The 23,913-nt window shown below is 40.2% G+C and overlaps 2 protein-coding genes across 2 annotated transcripts; both read left to right on the forward strand.

Annotated features, from left to right (window-relative positions):
* The first annotated feature begins 447 nt into the window (after positions 1 to 447).
* Positions 448 to 12,044, forward strand: LOC134312003 (E3 ubiquitin-protein ligase TRIM21-like). Its single transcript, XM_062993651.1, has 4 exons — positions 448 to 678; positions 1,460 to 1,604; positions 1,876 to 1,902; positions 11,149 to 12,044. Exons 1-4 carry the CDS (start codon positions 448 to 450, stop codon positions 11,769 to 11,771), a joined length of 1,026 nt encoding a protein of 341 aa, XP_062849721.1. The 3' UTR covers positions 11,772 to 12,044.
* A 1,577-nt stretch (positions 12,045 to 13,621) lies between these two features.
* On the forward strand, positions 13,622 to 23,680 carry LOC134312004 (tripartite motif-containing protein 16-like). Its single transcript, XM_062993652.1, has 8 exons — positions 13,622 to 13,731; positions 15,473 to 15,941; positions 16,336 to 16,431; positions 19,776 to 20,009; positions 20,418 to 20,577; positions 20,925 to 20,975; positions 22,575 to 23,091; positions 23,608 to 23,680. Exons 1-8 carry the CDS (start codon positions 13,622 to 13,624, stop codon positions 23,678 to 23,680), a joined length of 1,710 nt encoding a protein of 569 aa, XP_062849722.1.
* Positions 23,681 to 23,913: the final 233 nt, after the last annotated feature.

Raw genomic sequence — 23,913 nt, forward strand, 5'->3', positions numbered from 1 at the left:
AAGACTCATTTTTAATCATTGAAAGTGGTTGCAGTTTTTTCTGCCTAAAATGACAACCTGTTATTCACAAGGGTCACAATATCAGTTACATGCTTTTTATAATAATAAAATGCTCATATAAACTGTGTTGTATTTCCTAATGTGCTCCTTATTGTATATTACATTTAGTTTGAGGCTCTTAGACCATTTAGTGTTTGAACTTTACAAAATAAATACAGGAAATTTGAAGGGTACAAATACTTTTTCACAAGACTGTACCTGTGTTATTATAGACACACCCACCTGCACACCTGTTGTTCTTTCTCGAGCGTCGCTAGTACAAATCACATTTCTGATGTCATGCTCATAATGAGGAATCCCCTTAAATGCTCAGTGGAATTTTTGGTTTCTGAACTGAGTTCGTTTACCTGAGATCCAGCAGCACTTGAGTGAATCTGTGCTCAGGAAATGATTAAGACTCTAAAGTCGTGTCTAAATTTTGTGGTTTCTAACTGTAACACTCTTATGATGGCTTATAAGCCCTCAGGTAAACTCAGTGATGGAAAACTCAGTGACGATGTGGAGAACTTTGAGATTCACTTTCATCAGAAACACGGGAACACCATGGAGAGGTTTTGTGGCAAAGAAGACAAGAACCACAGTGATGTTTCTACCAAAAATGAAAGACGTGTTAATAAGGTGGGACAAACTTAAAAAATAATGTCTTATATAATGAAGATTTTTAGAAATCAAAGAAATCAAAGGTTTTGTAAGAATTCATTTCTGTGTAACTAACAGGATTATTTTTTGTAAGAAGCAGTAAACATGCATGCTTAGGGCCCCCATAAAATATTTATTGTATTATTCTATTTATTATTATTGAATTATTATTATTATTGAATAATAATAATAATTTTTATTATTGTTGTTATTATTATTATTATTATTATTATTATGTTTATTTTATTTAGTATTATTATTGTATTGTGTGGGAACCCAACACTGGCAGGTGATAAGAAGCGATCACAGATCAGACACGTCTACATTTACATTTTCAGCATTTAGCAGATGCTTTTAATCTAAAGAAACTTACAATTATGACTAACACTAACACAATTTTGAGCAATTGAGGCTTAAGGGCCTTGCTCAGGGGCCCAACAGTGGCAACCTAGCAGTGGAGGGGCTTGAACCAGCAACCTTCTGATTACTAGTCCAGGACCTTAACCACTAAGCTATCACTGCCCTCGTCTAAATGGGTGTGTGGTGATCTGGGGATCAGATCTGTGATAGTGCAAGGGTCAGTAAATTCATCTGTAACTGGGAATGACTAGATGTAAATATCAGACAGAATATCAGCTGTATATAACACAAGCAGAGATTCAGATGATGATGAACAAGAATGATGGAGTCTAGCATGTTGTAGAACTAAATAAAGTGCATATGAGATGAGTAATTTATCCTGTCTACTGCTGTACTGTAGATTTACTCGTCCCTGCGCAGTTCTCCAACCAAAGACTGGACTAAGACCAGTATTAAGTCTGATGAGAGTGTGAAGACTCTAAAGACATCACTGGTTCATCTTCTGGAGTCTTGTGATGAAGAAATAAAGAGGTTTACAACATATGGTAAGTACATAGTTAATCAATAGGAAATTGTGCATTCTGAATAATAGAAAGGAAGATATTAAACATATTTGCTGTCTTAAAAACAGAAATACATACTTGATGCATCAGATTAATTCTGGATTTGTTTCTTTTTTTAAACCCTTCACTAAAGGTCATTGCTTTGTGGTCTATCTGTTTGTTTTTGCTGTTGTGAGTCTAATTCTCTGCTATTCAACACAAGCATTTTACACATGGAAATAAAATGAAAACGTCATTATTCTTTTTCAAACAGATCTGAAGAGAATTCAGCAATATGCAGGTGAGTGGCTCTCATTTTTTTACAAAATACACTGTGATGCTAAAAGTATGCAAACCCCTAAATATGAGCTTGCTTGACATCCAATTTTAAAACTGAAGTTGGCTTTCTTCCTCTCTATCTTTCTCTTTTCTTTTTTCTTTTGTGGCTATGTTGGTGTCTTTTTTGGTACTCTGGTTTTCTACAAACTCCCAAAAACATGCAGAAGGTGAATTGGCTACTTTAACCCTCCCCATGTCTGCCAGTTCTTGACTTGTGCCCAGTGCTTCTGGGTGGCACCAAACCCACAGCGTCTATGACCAGATTTAATTGGTTAGTAAAAATGAAAGAATGACATGAACTACAAACGCTTCAGCTGAAGTTGCCGAATGCAGTGCACACTTTTCACCAATAGATGGCAATACACATAAATAAATACATACAGCACATACAACCAGTGTAACTCTAGAAAAATCCAGCAAGTCCAGCACCAATCAACCGGTATAATGTATTGACTGCTTGGTAAGTTCCATATGGTTTAAAAAATCCTGCTAACAACAGTACATTTCCTAAACGGTTTAGCATCCACATATCTTGCTGATGTCCTAAAGCAGTATAGCCCATCCCAATCATTTCATTCAACTTAGGCTTTTTGTTACACTTGGCTCATTTGCAGGTCATCAAATACAATATGTTTTTTTTTTCTTACAAAACCTAAGCTCTGAAATACACCAACCTTAATAATTGAACTCAGTAAAATACACTCCTCCTACCCAAATACACAAGACACTCTTGGATGGTTGGTAAATTTGGCCCTGCCCCATTTAAGTATTTGAGCTTTTGAAGTACAGTAGTCACTATAGTATACAGAGTATCACAAAAGTGAGTACACCCCTCACATTTCTGCAGATATTTAAGTATATCTTTTCATGGGACAACACTGACAAAATGACACTTTGACACAATGAAAAGTAGTCTGTGTGCAGCTTATATAACAGTGTAAATTTATTCTTCCCTCAAAATAACTCAATATACAGCCATTAATGTCTAAACCACCGGCAACAAAAGTGAGTACACCCCTAAGTGAAAGTTCCTGAAGTGTCAATATTTTGTGTGGCCACCATTATTTCCCAGAACTGCCTTAACTCTCCTGGGCATGGAGTTTACCAGAGCTTCACAGGTTGCCACTGGAATGCTTTTCCACTCCTCCATGACGACATCACGGAGCTGGCGGATATTCGAGACTTTGCGCTCCTCCACCTTCCGCTTGAGGATGCCCCAAAGATGTTCTATTGGGTTTAGGTCTGGAGACATGCTTGGCCAGTCCATCACCTTTACCCTCAGCCTCTTCAATAAAGCAGTGGTCGTCTTAGAGGTGTGTTTGGGGTCATTATCATGCTGGAACACTGACCTGCGACCCAGTTTCCGGAGGGAAGGGATCATGCTCTGCTTCAGTATTTCACAGTACATATTGGAGTTCATGTGTCCCTCAATGAAATGTAACTCCCCAACACCTGCTACACTCATGCAGCCCCAGACCATGGCATTCCCACCACCATGCTTGACTGTAGGCATGACACACTTATCTTTGTACTCCTCACCTGATTGCCGCCACACATGCTTGAGACCATCTGAACCAAACAAATTAATCTTGGTCTCATCAGACCATAGGACATGGTTCCAGTTATCCATGTCCTTTGTTGACATGTCTTCAGCAAACTGTTTGCGGTCTTTCTTGTGTAGAGACTTCAGAAGAGGCTTCCTTCTGGGGTGACAGCCATGCAGACCAATTTGATGTAGTGTGCGGCGTATGGTCTGAGCACTAGAGGTGGGCGGATCGATCCAAATATCGATAGTATCGATACCAACGTTGGTATCGGAATCGGATCGATACTAGCGTGATGGGATCTATACTTTAGTTTCACTTTTTTCTCCGCTACATTTAGTACGTTCCTCCTGTTATTTCCAAGAGTAGACGCGTGCGTGTGTGCACGTGCGGCGCTTTTTCTCATCTAACACACACTTTGCTCCTCCTTCCTGCTCCGCTGTGTCATCGTGCCGTCACGTGACTAATCAACACTACATACAGCATGGAAAATACATGCAAAGAAGTGGATATTTTCATCAGTAAATTAAAAAAAAAGTTTTAAAACATTTGTTCTTCAGTTTTAATGTTGTACTTAAATTTGTTTAAGGCCAGAGAAGAAGTGCAGTGAAACAAATTTTTTTTTTTTTACATTATTGTTTATGAACAAAAGAACTTTCTATGAAAAAAGAAATGACGTTCTTCAATATTTTTCTGTACTTTATTTTACAAAAAGCCAGAGAGTGCAGTAAGAGGGGGAATTATGTTTTCTTATTATATTATTGTTTCTCAACAAAAGCCCGAGAATTCATCACAATTTATTATATTATAATAATATAATATTAATATTATTAAACTGTAGTGGGTTTTTACATGTGCATGATTACCTAATAAACACAAAATCATTTATTAGTCAAAGCACATTAATGATTCACCTCATAAATCATGACACACTGCTCTTCCCTACATGAAAGTAAATAAACCGCTTTATCGGTATCGGATCGATATTGGCGATACTGGCCCTGTATTTACTTGGTATCGGATCGATACCAAAATTCCCGGTATCGCCCACCTCTACTGAGCACTGACAGGCTGACCCCCCACCTTTTCAATCTCTGCAGCAATGCTGACAGCACTCCTGCGCCTATCTTTCAAAGACAGCAGTTGGATGTGACGCTGAGCACGTGCACTCAGCTTCTTTGGACGACCAACGCGAGGTCTGTTCTGAGTGGACCCTGCTCTTTTAAAACACTGGATGATCTTGGCCACTGTGCTGCAGCTCAGTTTCAGGCTGTTGGCCATCTTCATGTAGCGCAACAATTCGTCTTTTAAGATCCTCAGAGAGTTCTTTGCCATGAGGTGCCATGTTGGAACTTTCAGTGACCAGTATGAGAGAGTGTGAGAGCTGTACTACTAAATTAAACACACCTGCTCCCTATGCACACCTGAGACCTAGTAACACTAACGAGTCACATGACATTTTGGAGGGAAAATGACAAGCAGTGCTCAATTTGGACATTTAGGGGTGTAGTCTCTTAGGGGTATACTCACTTATGTTGCCGGTGGTTTAGACATAAATGGCTGTATATTGAGTTATTTTGAGGGAAGAATACATTTACACTGTTATATAAGCTGCACACAGACTACTTTTCATTGTGTCAAAGTGTCATTTTGTCAGTGTTGTCCCATTAAAAGATATACTTATGGGGTGTGTCACGTGACCCTGCGAGAGATGGCTGCCTGAAAGCGAGCTCCGCTCCAGTTAACTTTTATTTTTTAGTTTAATCCCTGTTGCAATCCTTTTGTTCAAGCTGTTCTCCAACTAATGTAAAGCCAAAATGTCGGACACACAGGAGACACGAGATTTCCCACTTTTTACATCCTCCAGACCTCAAAGAAGTACCAAAAAAAAGATCGCTGACCACGAAGAGGACGCGCTGCAACCTACAGCTGCCAACGATTTGCTTGCTGAAATACGAGAGGTCAGCTCCCGATTGAGTACCATTTCAAATCGTCTCGATGCCATGGACAGTCGTCTAGACAACATTACAACGTCAATATCATCTGTGCAAACATCACTTATCGGACTGTCCGAGAGAGTAGCATCGAACGAGGCTAGGCTAACAGAAGCCGAGGCCAGAGTCTCGGTGACTGAAGATAGTACACAAGCTCATGAGGGACAACTCTCTGTAATGAAAAGCCATATCACACAGCTACAGGCCAAACTGGATGACTTAGAAAACAGAGGACGACGTAAAAATATCAGAATCGTGGGCTTACCGGAGAAAGCTGAGGGAAGCATGACTCTCGCCAAATTCCTGAGCACAAAATTACCGGAGTGGTTGGATTTATCACCCGACATGCAATTTGAAATAGAACGGGCACATCGCTCCCTGGCACCTGCTCCATCCGCGGGGGCACCTGCCCGCAGCGTGCTGGTACGATTCCTCCGCTACACGGATAGAGAGATGGTACTCCGGGCGGCACTCACGAAACGAGATGTTTTATATGAAAACAACCGCTTAAGGTTTTTTCAAGATCTGTCATCTGAAGTTCTAAGAAAAAGGAGGGAATTCTATGCGGTGAGGAAGACTCTTGTAGATCTGAAGATGTTCCGAGGATTTGTTTATCCTGCGAAGCTGCGCTGCATGCACAAAAATGAGATGTTGGTATTTCCATCACCAGCCGCAGTACAAACTTTCTTGAACTCTGTTAAGGAGTCCTAAGAAACCATCGGAGCATTGGTTTTTATGTTGGAGGCATATTTGAGAATATTTGATTGACAGGGATTCACAAATTGTCCGGACGAAAAGAAATCAGATTTCTTCAGGTTTGACTAATGTTCATATGTGTTTATTCAAAGTTACGAGCAAGGTGCATAACATTGTTAATTACTCTGTTTTAGATTCAGGCTAATCTAAACGCAACTTTCGTTCTGTTGAAATAATATTGTGATTAGCCTAACTTTTTGTTGCTGGATAACCAGTTAACCTTTGCTGTTGTGTTCTGGACAATTTATATGTATATATCTTTTCTCCTCTGGACAGTTTTCTGGGGTGAGTTGGACTTTCTCTTCTATATTCTGTCTTACAGACATAGAGAGGGAGCTTTTTGCTGTTCATCTGTTTTGAGAAATATCTGATTTAATGCTGACAGGGCACTGTGACCAATCAGACTGTAGGGTGCCTCGCTGTTCGAAGTCGGGGCTAGGGTGGGGGAGGGGGGGTTGTTCTCACTGTTCCCAGTTCTACGATCTAAACTTAAAAGCACGTCAGGTTTGCAATGTTGTACAAATACATTTCTGTTGGAGCATACTGGCATTAAGTAAGATACGTTTTTATATACATGGCTAGCTCTCTTAAATTCATTACCTGGAATGTAAAAGGTTTGAGACACGTGATTAAAAGGAAAAAAATTCTCACATCCTTAAAAAGGGACAAAGTAATGATAGCTTTCCTTCAAGAGACACATTTGTCAAGACAAGAACATCTTAAATTAAGTGTGGGTTGGGTGGGACAGGCATATTTCTCTGCATATAGACTAAACCCTAGTAGAAGAGGGACAGCTATTTTAATTCATAAAAATCTACCATTTACCCTGGAGCACCAACTGGTGGATACTGAGGGTAGATTCATCCTAATCACTGGCCATCTTTATGGACATCACATTACAATGCTTAACATCTATGCCCCAAATGAGGATAACCCTCATTTCATGTCTAATATTATCTTACAATTCAACCAGTATTGTAAAGGAATTGGCATCATGGCAGGGGATTTTAACTGTGTTCTTAACCAGGATTTGGATAAAACATCTCATTCTACTGTGAATATTAAGTCTTCTTCTATTCTTAATCAGTTGTGTAAAGAGCTTGGTATTGCAGATGTTTGGAGGGAATTAAATCCCTCAAGTAAGGACTATACTTTTTACTCCAATCCTCACAATTCATATTCAAGGATTGATTATATCTTCATGCCAAATAATTACATCCACTTGATATCTTCATGCCAGATAGGCTCAATAGTATTATCAGACCATGCTCCTGTATTTATGGATATTAATCTCACAAATTTCACATATAGTGGCAAAACATGGAGATTTAATTCCTCTCTGTTACTCAATCATGGTTTTGTTAACAACGTACGACAGTGGCTTGTCGATTACTGGGAAAGTAATAAACATTCACCAGTGTCATCTGCTACGCTCTGGGAAGCTGCTAAAGCTACAATACGTGGACGTCTAATATCTTACTCATCATACCACAAAAAGCTTCTGTCTATAAAACGCAGAGAACTGGAAAAGGAGGTAACTAATTTAGAGCAGCTACATAAAACATCACCCAATCAATCCAACTGGATGTCTTTGTGTAATGCTAGAGCCAAGCTAAATTTGGAACATACAAATCATATTAAAAAACTATTATTTTTCTCAAAACAAAAATACTATGAATCTGGTAACAAATCAGGTAAACTATTAGCACACCAAATACGGAAGGAACAAACTGAAAAATCTGTTAAATCTCTAACAGGATTGGATGGCACTATAATGTATGACCCTATAAAAATCAATGACACTTTTAGGGAATTCTACAAGTCCCTATATAAATCACAAACTGCGGTTTCTGAAAATGAGATATCATTATTTCTTAATAATATAAATTTACCCACTATTTCAGACACAGACAGGGATGTACTTAATACCTTTATTACTCCCGAAGAGGTCTGGGAGGCGATCCAGTCCTTACCTTCCAATAAAGCACCTGGACCAGACGGCTATCCAATTGAATTCTATAAAAAATTTTGGCCAGAACTCCAGCCTATCTTACTTCCTGCTCTCCAGCATTTGTTGGATCAAGGCTCTGTCCCAGACACTTGGAAATTAGCATCAATTTGCTTAATCCTTAAAAAAGATAAAGATCCACAAGACTGTTCATCTTATAGACCTATAAGTCTGCTTAATGTGGATTGTAAGATATTTGCTAAAGTACTAGCCAGAAGATTGGAAAATGTTTTACCCCAAATCATCAACCCTGATCAGTGTGGATTCGTTAAGAAGAGATATGGATCTGATAATATACGTAGACTGCTAAATATAATCGATCATGTGCAAAGATATAAAAATCCCTCACTTATAGTTTCACTAGATGCTGAAAAGGCATTCGATAGAGTTGAATGGCCCTTTTTATTTACTGTCCTTAGAAGGTATAATTTAGGGGATAACTTTATTAAACTTGTCAGACATCTATACATAGATCCAAGCGCAGCAATAACTAATAATGGCATATTGTCAAAGCCCTTTAAAATTGAGAAGGGAACAAGGCAAGGATGCCCACTTTCAGCTTTGCTCTTTACTCTGGTAATAGAACCTTTGGCCCAGATGATTAGGATGAATAAAGACCTTTCAGGAATTGTGGTGGGAGAAGAAGAACATAGAATATCTCTTTATGCTGATGATGTTCTGATATATATGTCTAAGCCAACCCAATCAATCTTTGCCCTATTGGAATGCCTTACACAATTTGGTAATGTCTCTGGATATAAAATAAATATCTCCAAATCCTCAGCAATGCCCTTAAATATTGCCACAAGTAATTTCTCGTATTGTCCCTTTCCATTAACGCAAAGTGGTTTTAGATATCTCGGAATATTTGTCAGTCCATTATTAAAGGATCTTTATAGCAAAAATTACACACCTCTCATAAACACAATTAAGACGGAGCTAAATAATTGGTGTTCTCTTCCAATTTCATTTTTTGGTCGGATAAATGTATTGAGAATGAATATCCTTCCACGACTTCTTTACTTATTCCAGTCCATACCTTGCTACTTGGAAGCTTCTTTTTTTGCAAACCTCAATAAGGTATTTTCTAGGTTTATTTGGAATCATAAAAGACCCAGGATCAAATTTGTAACTCTAATGAAACCCAGAGATAGAGGTGGTGCTGGTGTACCTAATTTTCAATTATATTACTGGTCCGCGCAGATTAAAAATATGGTTACTTGGGGTAGCGAGAGGAGGGAATCTTTATGGCTAAATATAGAGTCCACAAGTTGTTCACCCTTACCAATCAAACTACTGCCATTTATACATAGTTTCCATAAATTGAGCCACCTCTCTGAGAATTTTGTAATATCTAACACACTTTTGGCATGGAAAGATGCTAAGTCATACCTTAAGATCCCCCCGTATTTATCACTGAAGTCACCAATTGCCTACAACCCTGATATACCCTACCAACTGTCAAATACAGGACTCTCCAGGTGGAGTTCTGCAGGCATTTTACAAATATCACAATTGTTCTCAGGTGATGTTCTGAAGTCCTTCTCACAGATTCAGGAAGAATTTGGGTTTTCTAAACTTGAATTTTTTAGGTATTTGCAAATTCGCCATTTTATCAAACTTTTACAGGTGAAGGATAAATTTAGAATAGAACTAACTGAGATAGAGGAACTTCTACACAATCATTGTAATCTAAAAGGACTTGTCTCACATATATATAACTTACTGTCTAATGCCTGTATCTCTTCACTACCTCACTTAAAGAGTTTGTGGGAAAGGGACCTTGAAATAGATATAAATGATGATACTTGGAAAACCATATGGCGGGACCTATATCCTAAACTAGGCTCACTATCAACCCATGAAATCAACTATAAATTTATTAATAAGATGTACCTCACTCCAGTTCGACTTCAAAAGATTTCCCCTGACTATTCTGGTCTCTGCTTCAAATGTAAACAAGAAAAGGGGACATATTTACACTGTTTTTGGTCATGTGACAAGATACAGTCTTTTTGGAAGGGGGTGCACCATGAACTTGAGAAAATATTGAGGATCCAGTTAACCTTTTGTCCTGCTCTTTTTCTGTTGAACCATGATACAGATTCTGTGTTTGACTGTAAAACAAGGCATTTATTTTTTATTTTAGTATCTCTTGCTAAGAAATGTATTTTACTTTTATGGTCAGTTCCCCAGGTTCCATCTGTTGGTTTCTGGCTAAACCAGGTTACATCAGTGCTCCCACTGGAGCAACTGACATATAACTTACATCAGAAAACACACAGATTCTGGGAGATATGGCAACTGTTGATGTCCTATCTCGACTTGTCTTGAACTACTGGTCTCATTCATTCACCCATTCTATTATCTCGTAGTTTGGTTTTGTTGGTTTTTTTTTTGCTGTGTCATGTATATTGGTAATTATTAACATGTATGCCCAAAGATAACTGTACTTGTGAACCTGACTTTATGTGCAAATAAAATAAAAAATTAAAAAAAAAAAAAAGATATACTTAAATATCAGCAGAAATGTGAGGGGTGTACTCACTTTTGTGATACACTGTAACTGCAGATTGTTGTACTATGTAATATGCTTTACAGGGGCTTGACTGCCAATGGGTTGAGTGTGTACTGCCATGCTAGCTTGTTTCTGTGTAGCTACTGACCCACTGTTACCTTAAATATAAATTAAGACCTTACTAAAAATAAACAAAGATTCATTTAATTGAAACTTATTATTTTATTATGTAATATGTGTGATGGATTAGCATCCTGTCTGAGATGTGTAACCGCCCAGTAATTCCCAGGAAACTGGACCCAGTGCCAGTGCAGTGGTTAAGCATGAAAATGAAATAAACTGTAAAACCATATCATTAAAAGACATGTTATTGTTTTCTTTCTCTCAGTGGACATAACTCTGGATCCCGATACAGCAAATTCTAAACTCATCCTGTCTGATGATGGAAAACAAGTGAGACACGGAGACAAACGACAGAATTTTCCTGACAGTCAGGAGAGGTTCATTAGCTGCCCCTGTGTACTGGGAAAGCAGGGATTTTCTTCAGGAAGATTTTACTATGAGGTGCAGGTCTGTAGAAAGACAGACTGGGCTTTAGGAGTCACCAGAGTGTCCACTAACAAAAAGGGGAAGGTGATAATCAGTCCGAAGTTTGGATACTGGATCGTATGGCTGAAGAATAAGACTGAATATGAGGCTTGTGACTCGCCTCCTGTTCTCCTGACACTGAAACAGGCTCCTCAGAAGGTGGGGGTGTTTGTGGATTACGAGCAGGGTTTGGTCTCCTTCTATGATGTAGATGCCAGGTCTCATATCTACAGTTTTACTGATCAGTTTTTCAAGGGAGGACTTTATCCATATTTTTGTCCCTCTGTCAATTATAGAGGTACAAACTTAGCACCACTGATCATCACACCTGTCGAAGATTCTTTCTTTACGGCAGTCATCAAAAGTAGATACAGCAGTGAATTATTGGTCACCACAGTGGATCATTCTGGTTTATATACCTGATTTGGTGCAATTTTTTATGCCCTTCCTGATGCAGCCCTTTATTTCTGTCTAAACTTGGGGCCAGGACTGAGAGCAGCCAGACACAAGAGGACCTCCCAATGGCTAGACTGTTCAGAAATGCCACCCTTAACCCCTCACCCCACTTCCTACAACTTCCTGCTCCTGTTTACCCACATGAAGCTGAGGCCTACAAGTTGAGACTGCTGTTGCAGCAATGCAGCTTCTGCTAGACGACGGAAACCTGCCGTGTCTGCACTGAAAATTACTTCATCTCAGACTGGACAAACTTTTTTTTTTCTATTCTATTCTATTTCTATTCTAAATCATTTCTGCACTTTTTAAACTTTTTGTTTAAAATATTTTGTATGTAAATCCAATTCATTCAAATTATTCGCCAGGCCACCCGAGGAGGATGGAGGTCCCTGCTGAGTTCCTCTCAAGGTCCTGGATGCTGTAAAGTTGCTTTGAGACGATGTCTATTGTAAAGCGCCATACAAATACATTTGACATGACTTGACTTTGCTCCGTTCCCTGCTGCACAACCTGAGCACCTTCAGATGAATCTGTTATAACCTATTGGTTTGTTATAACACACCTTTTTATTTACACCTACTGTTATAACACACCTTTTTATTAAGCACTTAAGCTGACTTGTACTTATTTACTAACATTTTGTTCCATTCTTTTCCATTTCCAAAAAAAACCAAAAAAAAAACCAGGTTTTTAGCAGATTTGTGTTTTTTGACTGTTGTTTACCTAAACTTGAGAAATGAAATGTTCACTATGGAAGCACTTCTGTAAGTCACTCTGGATAAGAGCGTCTGCTAAATGCTGAAAATGTAAATGTAAATGTACTGGTTAATAGATGTGACATTTAAAACATAACTCAGGTAAATTCTGCTTGTTCATAAAAAGAATGTAGTTTTACACCTTGCACTATGTCATGGCACTTTTAGTCTCGTCCATGTTAATCTGTTAAAAGGGAAAAAGGCACCTAGTGGGTATAACAGTATTGGTCAGCACATTATATATCCCCACTGGTCACTCTTTTGTACAATTCAGTACTTCAGATATGTTTGCAGGGTGAATGGGACTAAATAACACCTGAAACACTTAATTGTTTGGTATCCTTGGGCCAAAATATCTCTTAGGTGTTGTGAGAAGGACCATGGATTTTTGGACCATGTTGCAGGCCTGTTGCAGAGATGAATGTATATTAACAACTGATATAAAGTTAAACCAATAAAACGTGAAATATTCTGGGTTAATTCTGTATTCAATAAAGTCAAAGTAAATGTAAGACGCACTGCATTTCCTATACTGTCCCAACTTTTTTTGATCTGGGGTTGTGGTTGTAATATGTGTTTGTCTATTATTTTAAACAAAACTGAATAATAAATGGTGTGGTTCAGATCACTAGCACTCTGTCCAGCGTGTATTCCTGAATTGCATCCAGGTTTACCAAGACAGATCCACCGCGACCTTGACCAGATGGTAAAAATAAAAAAAACTTTATGTTGTCATTCTCTCTCTCTCTCTCTCTCTCTCTCTCTCTCTCTCTCCTTCCACCTTTAATTCAGCAGAAATGAAAGTGAAACTGATCTGATCCTGTTCGGTCCGAGTGCAGATCTGTTTCATGTCTGTGTTTGTAGTTTTGTTGGTAATTTGAGTTTCTGATTGCAGGTGAGTTTATATCAGTTCTGTTTGTTATGGTTTATTGTTACTTTATGTAGTTAGAATTGTTGATTTATTTTAAACTTTGAACATTATGCTCACAAACTAAACCAGGAAGTCTGAGCTGCTGTAAATGACTTGCTGTGTTTACTGGTGTTTTTGTTTACATGCAGAAAATGGCTCAGGCAAAAAATTCAGTGACTCAGGATCAGTTTTGCTGTCCAGTCTGTCTGGAAACACTAAAGGATCCAGTTGCTATTCCATGTGGACACAGTTACTGTATGGCAGGCCCGGAGTGGCTAATCGGGAGATTCGGGAGGATTCCCGATGGGCCGGCTCATGTCAATCCCGAGTTTGGGCCGGTTGGATGGGAAAAATAATTCTGACACTAATTTGTCACTTATCTAATCTTTTTCTTTCATTGATTCTCCATTCATCTGCGCACTGTGCGCAGCCCATACAGCACAGTAGATCAGATGGGTTCTACCATCTGAGGGAATTCTCCCCTCCCAAATGTTTCAGTTGGTTTGGCCCACGAGTCGTCTTTTCTGGAGCGCCGGTAAAAGTAAACAAAATAGCGCAAACCATCAGTCAGTGGATTTTGTAGAACCTAATACACACCGTTAATCACAAATATCCAGTTTCAAGCTGAAAATAATAAACATAATTTGAAGTGTAATATATTGTAGCGTCGGCACAGGCTTTACCCAGAAAGCCTTGCGGCAGTGGTGTCTAAGCTCACCGTAGCCGTGTATCCCGTTGTTGGGAGTGGGGTGGCTGCGGTGAGGGTTGGGTAAGTAGCTTATATGTTTGTCTGTTGTATGAATGTATGTGTGTATGAATGGGTGTCTGTCCCTAAACCACTGAATGAACTGCCAAAGGCAGCTCACTCGCGGCCCCTGACGCTATCCTTTCTGCTCGCCGGCGCCACAATATTAAATAGCCTAACTCATTAATGGAATGTTTTTGTTCCGACGCTACTGTACTGATGATAACCTTCTGATGATAAGCTATTGACTACTGAAGGGACAGGTAGAGGATAGTCTAACAAAGTTATGTAAACTAAGGTAGTTATTTCTAATGTAAAATATAACGTAGAGAATATACATGATATGTGTTAAATTGTTCAAACATTCAGAAAGATGTCCCAATTTATTTTAACAAATGGAGAGAAATAGCCTAAATCACTATCAATTTTACACCATAATAATATAGGCTTAAAAAAAAAAAAAGAAAACTTCAAGCATGTTATGTTATTCAGCAAAATAGGCTAACCCTTAATGGAATGGGGTTTTTTTAGCCTCAGAGCAGCAAATAAGCCAGTCTGATCCTGCTGGTGAACTGAGTAGGCATGGAGAGGCCAGGACTACAGAGACAGGTAGAGAGGATAAAAATTAACTAAAAAACTAACAGATGTGATGGATAGATTCTAAATGATACCCAGTACCCAGATATTCAGAATGCTGAAAATGCATTAAAATCAGCCCAAATGAAATAGGTAAACAGGAACTCTTGGAGGCCTTCATGTTAATGTACACAGAAGAAAATTCTCATGTCTACAGACAATCACACCGTTATTAATAAAGTTACAGAAACCAGTGCACTGCTTAGAAGGCTTTTAATGCTGTAGGTAGCCTACTAAATATGTGTGTAGTGAAGCTACTTAAGAGTTTAGTGTAAACCTAACAATAGAGCACCTCTCTGTTGGGAGAACAAATGCAATTTTAATTTCAAATTATTTTTATTTCAACTTATTGCTCCTGTACAAATGTAAATACGTTTTCATCTTTATCAATTTTTTTTTACCTTTTAAATCTTTATCTGATTGTTGAATTAAACATGTTTAAGTGAAGTGTTTTCTGTTAACTAACCAACATATACCTGAATTTATACCCAATAAAAAGGCATTGTAAGAGCTAGCTGCTGTTTTATTTATTCAAATTCCTCCTCCATGGGAAAAGTGGGCCGGGTTTGGGCATGAAACTCCTGGGCTGAAAAAGGGGCCCACTCCGGCCCTGCTGTATGGTGTGTATCAACAACTGCTGGGATCAGGAGGATGATAAGGAATCATACAGCTGTCCACAGTGTAGAGAAACCTTCACTCCAAGACCTGCTGTGAGTAAAAACATTGTTCTGGCTGAAGTTGTGGAGAACCTGAGGAAGAGAAAATCCAAAGTTCCACTTCCTACTGGAGCTGAAGATGTGGGATGTGATTCCTGCACTGGGAGAAAATACAAAGCTGTTAAATCCTGTCTGGTGTGTTTGGCCTCTTACTGTGAAACTCACCTCCAGCCCCACTATGAATCTCCTGCTTTTAAGAAGCACAAGCTGGTTAAAGCCTCCAGACGTCTCCAGGAGCAGATCTGCTCTCAGCATGATAAACTGCTGGAGGTTTACTGTCGTACTGATCAGCAGTGTATCTGCATGTTGTGTACCATGGATGATCATAAAGGACATGATACAATATCAGCTGCAGCAGAAAGAACTGAGAAACAGGTAAAATATTATACAGCTCTCTTTAACAAGTAACAACTAGATTGTGATTACTGCTATATTACAAACATTTTACTCAAGCAGAACTAAATTAAAATAATGTTTTTATAGTCTCGCACTGTACAGTTTATTAGGTACATTTAACTTGTGCAGACACTTATTCATCATGTCATCAGGTACACCTAACATCTACTGTACATTGACTTTCTACACACATGATGTTCTGATTTCTGTGCTTTTGGTATCAGAGAAGTTTTCTGTATTCATCAAATATTAATAATACAAATAACAAAAATGAAAGCATCACAGATTAGCTTTAGATTAGCATTTACACTGACATTGTTTGTGTGGTGCTGGTACACAATACAAGTAAATTCTGAATTATTATTTTGTATAGAAGCAGCTGCTGAAGATCCAGAAAAAATTTCAGAAGAAAATCCAAAACAGAGAAAAGAAACTTTATGAGCTGATAAACGCTGTGGAGTCTCACAAGGTAAATTAAATAAACAAAAAGTTCTCAGGATCAGTCAGACTCCTCTATATTAAACCAAACACTGCAGTGTATAACAACATATTTTTACAACTGTTTCAGCTTGGAATTTGTGTCAATATGACCAGAAACATTTTTAATCATCATTTTTGACCAGACACTTATGTTCTCTGTAAATAATTTATTTTGTTTTTCTAATTGGTAGAGTCATTTTTAAACCAGATCTTACATACAGCTTTGACATAGTTTTTGATATTTTGGGTAACAAATTATCAAAACAATTTTTTGAGCATAAATTAACAAAATTCCTCGAATTCTGCCTGATTAGTTGGTAATTGATGGTGTTTAATATACTCTATATATAGGGTCATAAGATCATGACTCATGAAAATAAATGTACTTAATTATAAACCAATCCAATTTTGCATAGGTTAATACACTTAAACTGTTTTCTTTGTAAGATTTCTGGTAGAGAGATCTTTGTATTTATTTTACCCGTCCTGGGCGGGATTTTTCTGCTGCTGAAAATAATTTCTGAAACAGTGTGCTACCACCAGTACATTTTACAGTATTAAAATAATTAATACACATACATAATTTAGAAATAACTATTTAATGTATTCATTTTATTAGTCTCTTTAGTCCACAAAGATGCCTGCCATTTAATTGTGTTATGAGGTGGGGGGAAGGACCCAAGGATGCAGAGAATTTTAAATTAAAAGGTTTTATTTTACAAATAATAAAGATAATATACAATAAAATAAAGAAATAACAAGAACAAAAAACACTTCAGGGAATCCCGAAGGCAGCCGGAGACGCCAGGCTGAAAGAAACAAGGAAAAAACATAAAGGGGAAAAAGGGGAAGCGCGAGGCGCGAACCCTGGTCGCTCACCTCCTGGCTGGGAGCTTAAGCACGCTGCCACAGCAACGCTGAAAGCAAAACCGCTCCCAGCACTAAAGAGGCGAAGCGACCGGGTTCGCGAGGTGGGAAACCTCGCGCTGTTGGCCGGAGAAGGGGGGTAACACCGCCGGTAGATAAGTGGCACGGCGCTCTCCAGCGGTTTATGCTGGTCAGTGCCATGCCAGCTACCGGGTGTGATTTAATTGCGGACTTAAACGACTAAATGTAACGGCGCTGTCACCAGCCAGAGTGGCTGGGAAGTGGCCGTTTATTAACAGCGCTCCAGAGGGCGTAACGCGACGCTGTCACCAGCGCTTTGCGCTGGGAGGGGGTCGCGTTCCTCTGGGCGTCCTAATGAATATCAAGGTGGCGGCGGCACGGCGGCGGCGGCTCGGCGGCGGCGACCTGTTGGCGACCTAATGGCGGCGACCAGGCGGCGACGGCACGGCGGCGGCGGCTCACCGGCGGCGGCACAATGGCGGCGGCACGGAGGCGGCGGCGGCGGCTCGGCGGCGGCGTCCTGGTGGCGGCCCAATAGCGGTGGCCCGGTGGCGGCGGCACGGCGGCGGCGGCACAGTGCGGCGGCACAACCTAGAATTAAAATAAACAAACATAAAAGGGCACCGCAGTGCCAAACAAACTGAAAGAAAGAAAAGGGAAAATGGCCAACAAACGCAGAAGGTGCGACCCCTGGAGCTTTGTGCCTTGCCCTTAAATAAGGGGAGGCACAGCTGCAGCGCGTTCGCACCTAACGAGCTGGCCAGGTATATCAAGCCAGCTCGTTTACTGCTCTGTAAGGCCTGTGGCATCAGGGAGAGATGGCAGATTCCCCTGACGCCACAGAGCCTAACAGTACCCCCTCCTTAAGGAGACCTCTCCCGAGGTCTCCAGCCGGCGGTCCCGTCCCCACCAGTGGCTGAAAGCCACTGGGGGAGTGCCCCCCCAAAAAAATTTTTGGGAGAGAACGGGGTCCTCTGCTGGGTCCTGGAATGGTCGCACCTTGCTGTTATGAGGTGGGGGGAAGGACCCAAGGATGCAGAGAATTTTAAATTAAAAGGTTTTATTTTACAAATAATAAAGATAATATACAATAAAATAAAGAAATAACAAGAACAAAAAACACTTCAGGGAATCCCGAAGGCAGCCGGAGACGCCAGGCTGACAGAAACAAGGAAAAAACATAAAGGGGAAGCGCGAGGCGCGAACCCTGGTCGCTCACCTCCTGGCTGGGAGCTTAAGCACGCTGCCACAGCAACGCTGAAAGCAAAACCGCTCCCAGCACTAAAGAGGCGAAGCGACCGGGTTCGCGAGGTGGGAAACCTCGCGCTGTTGGCCGGAGAAGGGGGGTAACACCGCCGGTAGATAAGTGGCACGGCGCTCTCCAGCGGTTTATGCTGGTCAGTGCCATGCCAGCTACCGGGTGTGATTTAATTGCGGACTTAAACGACTAAATGTAACGGCGCTGTCACCAGCCAGAGTGGCTGGGAAGTGGCCGTTTATTAACAGCGCTCCAGAGGGCGTAACGCGACGCTGTCACCAGCGCTTTGCGCTGGGAGGGGGTCGCGTTCCTCTGGGCGTCCTAATGAATATCAAGGTGGCGGCGGCATGGCGGCGGCGGCTCGGCGGCGGCGACCTGTTGGCGACCTAATGGCGGCGACCAGGCGGCGACGGCACGGCGGCGGCGGCTCACCGGCGGCGGCACAATGGCGGCGGCACGGAGGCGGCGGCGGCTCGGCGGCGGCGTCCTGGTGGCGGCCCAATAGCGGTGGCCCGGTGGCGGCGGCACGGCGGCGGCGGCACAGTGCGGCGGCACAACCTAGAATTAAAATAAACAAACATAAAAGGGCACCGCAGTGCCAAACAAACTGAAAGAAAGAAAAGGGAAAATGGCCAACAAACGCAGAAGGTGCGACCCCTGGAGCTTTGTGCCTTGCCCTTAAATAAGGGGAGGCACAGCTGCAGCGCGTTCGCACCTAACGAGCTGGCCAGGTATATCAAGCCAGCTCGTTTACTGCTCTGTAAGGCCTGTGGCATCAGGGAGAGATGGCAGATTCCCCTGACGCCACAGAGCCTAACAAATTGGGGTGTTTTTAAAGTAACATTTTTAATTCCTCAGCATGTGGTTATACTGGCAACATGTCTAAATCCATGAACACCATGTACAGTCACTTAATTCTCCAAGACAAGTAGAATGACTCCTGGAGTAATAGTACTTCAGATTTTTTACTTTTGGAATTTTAATTAAGTTAATAGGGGAGCCTGACCTTGGCAGTGTGGCTGTAGTTTTAATACTGTCAGTTTCTTTATGATTACTCATGCTTTGAGGTGTTTTATATGCTTCTCTATGATTAGATCCCTAACTTGTTTTAAATGTTTCTGACTTCTGACTGTTGACTTCTGAATATCTGAGTGAGAAACGTTTCCTCTCTCTGAATCTTCTAAAAGAGCTCTGCACAGACAGCAGTGGAGAACACTGAGAAGATCTGTACTGAACTCATCAACTCAATTAACAGAAGATGCTCTGAGGTGAAAGAACTGATCAGAGATCGAGAGAAAGCTGTAGTCAGTCAAGTTGAAAAAGTCCTGAAGCAGTTGGAGGAGGAGATTGTAGATCTGAAGAAGAAAGATGCTGAACTGGAGGAGCTTTCACACACAGAGGATCCCATCCATTTCCTCCAGGTAACAGCACTAAAACTACAGTGGTGGAGAGGTGGGTGATTTTATTATTAGGTGTGAGGAATTGTTATATAACATTATTAGTGCACCAATCCGAGTAATAATATATAATATACTTAGAATGTGATAAATGTGATGACAGTAACATTAAAATAAGAAATAGTAAAAAACTTGCCACAGATAAGATTCAGTGTTAATGGCTCTGGTCGACAGGTAGGGAAATAACAGGGCTTTTTTGTGGGCAGCCACCCTATTTGGCCAGATGGAGCTGTGGGTGAGATAGATGTTCATTATCTTGAATGTGTTGCTCATTTCAGGTCAACATTAGGCTGCTTTCAATATTCTCTCACTTCTCTTTATTTAATCTTTTACTGACTTGTTTCTCTGTGAACATTATTTATCTGGATGTAGAGTTTCCAGTCTCTCTCAGCTCCTGCTAGATCTGCAGAATCACCCGTCATCACAATCAGTTCTTTCCTCTCATTTGATGAAGTTACAAAGTCTGTATCTCAGCTGAGAGAGAAAGTAGAAGAATTCTTGGAAGAGCAGTTTAAGAAGATACCGGATGAAGGTGAGTTAAAGCCCTCGATGTTCCATTGTCTCCAAAATGCTCGGTACTCAAATATCAAACAAAACATACAAATTTACCAACATGAACTTTTTACATCTAACAACATTTTATTTACTCATTTACCATAAACTAGTTAAGGTCATAGCTAGTCCAGGGTTAAATGAAATACTGCTTAAAAGGTAGGAATACACACTGCATTGTGACACACACTCACACTTGGTCAATTACTCAGACTTTAGACAAACACTGGGAGAACATGCAACTTCTTACTGACCATACACATGACACTTTTTGATGTTAATATTTATTTACTGTGATTAGTGATTGTTCTGTAACTCTTTCTGCAGTGAAGGAAGTTCAGATCCTTCCACCTCAAACCAGAGAAGATTTTCTACAATGTAAGTTTCTCACAAACATAAACAGGCCTGTGAAAAAGTATTTGCACCCCCCAGTTACCTCTGTTTTTACATAATTGTTACACTTTACTTTTTCAGATGCTACAGCACCTCAATTGGGTTCAAATCCAGATTTGATCAGTTCTATCTAAAATCTAAACTGTTTTTTCAGTCATTTTGACAAAAATTTTATTTTTGGTTTCATTGAATTGTTGGTTTTTTGTATTACGCAAGTGTTTGATCTTTAAATTATGAACTGATGACCAGATATTTTTCAGCCCTGAAGCAGCAAAATTCCAACACCATCACACTATCGCCACCATGACTGACTGTTAGTCACATGTTTTCATTGCAAAATGCTGTTTTAGCTTCATTGCAGGAGTAATAGGACCCATGTCTTTTAAAAGCTCCACAGAACATTATAGGGCAGTGATAGCTCAGTGGTTAAGGTACTGGACTAGTAATCAAAAGGTTGCTGGTTCAAGCCCCACCAACACTGAGTTGCCACTGTTGGGCCCTTAACCCTTAATTGCTCAAAAATTGTGTTCAGTCATAACTGTAAGACGCTTTGGATAAAAGCGTCTGCTAAATACTGAAAATGTAAATGTAATTCCATAAAGCTTACGGGTGATTGAGGGTTTTTATATTGGTATGAGAGATATATGAGAGATGAGGCTTTATATCCCTCTTAGTTACTGTTGATTTTACCTTGTGATTTTCCCATGGATTTTATTTGTGCTCAGTCTGCTTTTAATAGTGGAATTATTAAATCAGATTATTTAAATGATTATTTTAAAACTGTCCTTTGCTCCTACATGCTCTCACACACACACTTACAAATTCAAATGAAGCCTTATTGGCATGAATAATATAGACATTTGTATGGCCAAAGCTTATTTACAGATTTAGAAAACAAAATAAAATAGAAAATAACAACCAAAATTAACCAAAAGTGGTGTGTAGGTGGTGTATAGGTGTCTGTTAGTGGTGTGTAGGTGTGTGTTAGTCATGTGTCAGTGTGTGTAGGTGTGTGTGAGTGTCGGTGTGTGTAGATGGTGTGTTAGTGGTTAGGTGGTGTGTGTTAGTGGTGTGTCGGTGTGTGTTAGTGGTGTGTATGTTAATTGTGTGTCGGTGTGTGTTAGTGGTGTGTCTGTGTGTAGGTGGTGTGTCGGGGTGTGTTGGTGGTGTGTCAGGTGTGTCGATGTCTGTAGTGGTGTGTCGTGTGTGTAGGTGGTTTGTCGGTGTGTGTAGGTGTTGCTGTGTGTTAGTGGTGTGTCGATGTCTGTAGTGGAGTGTCGTGTGTGTTAGTGGTGTGTCGATGTGTCTTAGGGGTGTGTAGGTGGTGTATTGGTGTGTGTAGGTGGTGTGTCAATGTGTGTTAGTGGTGTGTTGGTGTGTGTAGAAAATGTGTAGGTGTGTGTTAGTGGTGTGTTGGTGTGTGTAGCTAATGTGTAGGTGTGTGTTAGTGGTGTGTTGGTGTGTGTAGGTGGTGTGCCAGTGTGTGTTAGTGTAGTGTGTGACTCACGACCCTGCACAGACATCTCACACACACTCACACACACTCTCTTCTATGTTAATTGGTTTATGTTGTTTCCTCTCTAGATTTCTGTCGGTTCACACTGGATCCAAACACAGTAAATAAACGTCTCAGTCCATCTGAGGAGAACAAAGTGGCGACCTGTGGTTCATCAGAACAGTCGTATCCTGATCATCCAGATAGATTTGATTATTTCCTCCAGGTTCTGTGTAGAGAGAGTGTGAGTGGACGCTGTTACTTGGAAGTTGAGTGGAGTGGGAATGATGGGGTTTATATTGCGGTGTCATATAAAAGCATCAGCAGGAAGGGACGTGGTTATGAGTGTGTGTTTGGATATAACGATCAGTCCTGGAGGTTGTTATGTTCTCCATCCAGATTTTTATTCCTGCACAATAACAAAACAACTGAAATACCCATAATGCCAAGTTCCTCTAGAATAGGAGTGTATGTGGATTACAGAGCAGGAACTCTGTCCTTCTACAGCGTCTCTGACACAATGAAGCTCCTCCACAGAGTTCAGACCACGTTCACTCAGCCCCTCTACCCGGGGTTTTGGGTTTGTCCAGGATCGAAAGTGAAACTGTCAGATTCAACAAATTAAATATAAAATTTACATGAAAGTGTAACATTAAACTGTTTGAGTGATTTTAGAATCTCATGTGAGGCAGTGATACATTTATGCCTGCATTTTCTTTTAAAAGTGAATCATTTGAAGACATTTTTAAGAATTATTAAGCACCATTTATACAGAGCTGTGAAAAATAAAAGACAAACTGATCATTAAATAAAGAAAAAAATTATCCAACACTAACTGCCCATGTGTGAAAAAGTAAATATTAACAACTGATGGATCCCAACTTTATGCAAGTTACTGAGTGGAACATGTTTTTTTATTTTTTTTACATCAGTATGTGGGGGCGGGGCATTTTGAGCTTATCTGAATATACTGGGAGCTACAGTCACCTCAATAATTACTGGACCCCCTTGTAAAGATGAGTAAAAACGGGTTAAATAGCTTTATCTGACACTTGTTACGACCATAGAGGTCGTTAGTTTAAGTTTCCTTTTGTTCTGTCTCTCCCTGTCTTTAATTTCCAGGTTTTCCATAGCACTTCTGATTGGCTTTGAGGGGGGGTGCTCCAGAGATAAAAGAGCTACCTTGAGGACATGAAGAAGAGGCAGATTTGGAAAGACTGTGGGCTGTTCACCTGTTGTTTCACTTCTGCCAAACCAATTGTTTGATTATGTTTTGTAGTGCATTTGTTTAAGTGATTAGTTGGACCTTATGTTGTAGTGGGTGAGTGCCATTTTGTTTTACTGTTATGATCTCTAATTATTCATTTATGGAGTTAGGTTTAGCATTGTACTTGGTTTTCTTTGTTTTCCTAATTTAGCTGTTTCATT

This window comes from Trichomycterus rosablanca, chromosome 4 (genome assembly GCF_030014385.1).
Source record: "Trichomycterus rosablanca isolate fTriRos1 chromosome 4, fTriRos1.hap1, whole genome shotgun sequence".
NCBI lineage: Eukaryota > Metazoa > Chordata > Actinopteri > Siluriformes > Trichomycteridae > Trichomycterus > Trichomycterus rosablanca.

Excerpts from the sequence above, each read along its gene's own strand:
- LOC134312003 (XM_062993651.1), top strand. The coding sequence starts at position 448 with ATGATTAAGACTCTAAAGTCGTGTCTAAATTTTGTGGTTTCTAACTGT. Across the intron at positions 1,605-1,875 it reads AAAGAGGTTTACAACATATG|ATCTGAAGAGAATTCAGCAA; the intron begins GTAAGTACATAG and ends TTTTTCAAACAG. Across the intron at positions 1,903-11,148 it reads GAGAATTCAGCAATATGCAG|TGGACATAACTCTGGATCCC; the intron begins GTGAGTGGCTCT and ends TCTTTCTCTCAG.
- LOC134312004 (XM_062993652.1), top strand. The coding sequence starts at position 13,622 with ATGGCTCAGGCAAAAAATTCAGTGACTCAGGATCAGTTTTGCTGTCCA. Across the intron at positions 13,732-15,472 it reads GGACACAGTTACTGTATGGC|GTGTATCAACAACTGCTGGG; the intron begins AGGCCCGGAGTG and ends CTGCTGTATGGT. Across the intron at positions 20,010-20,417 it reads ATCCCATCCATTTCCTCCAG|AGTTTCCAGTCTCTCTCAGC; the intron begins GTAACAGCACTA and ends ATCTGGATGTAG.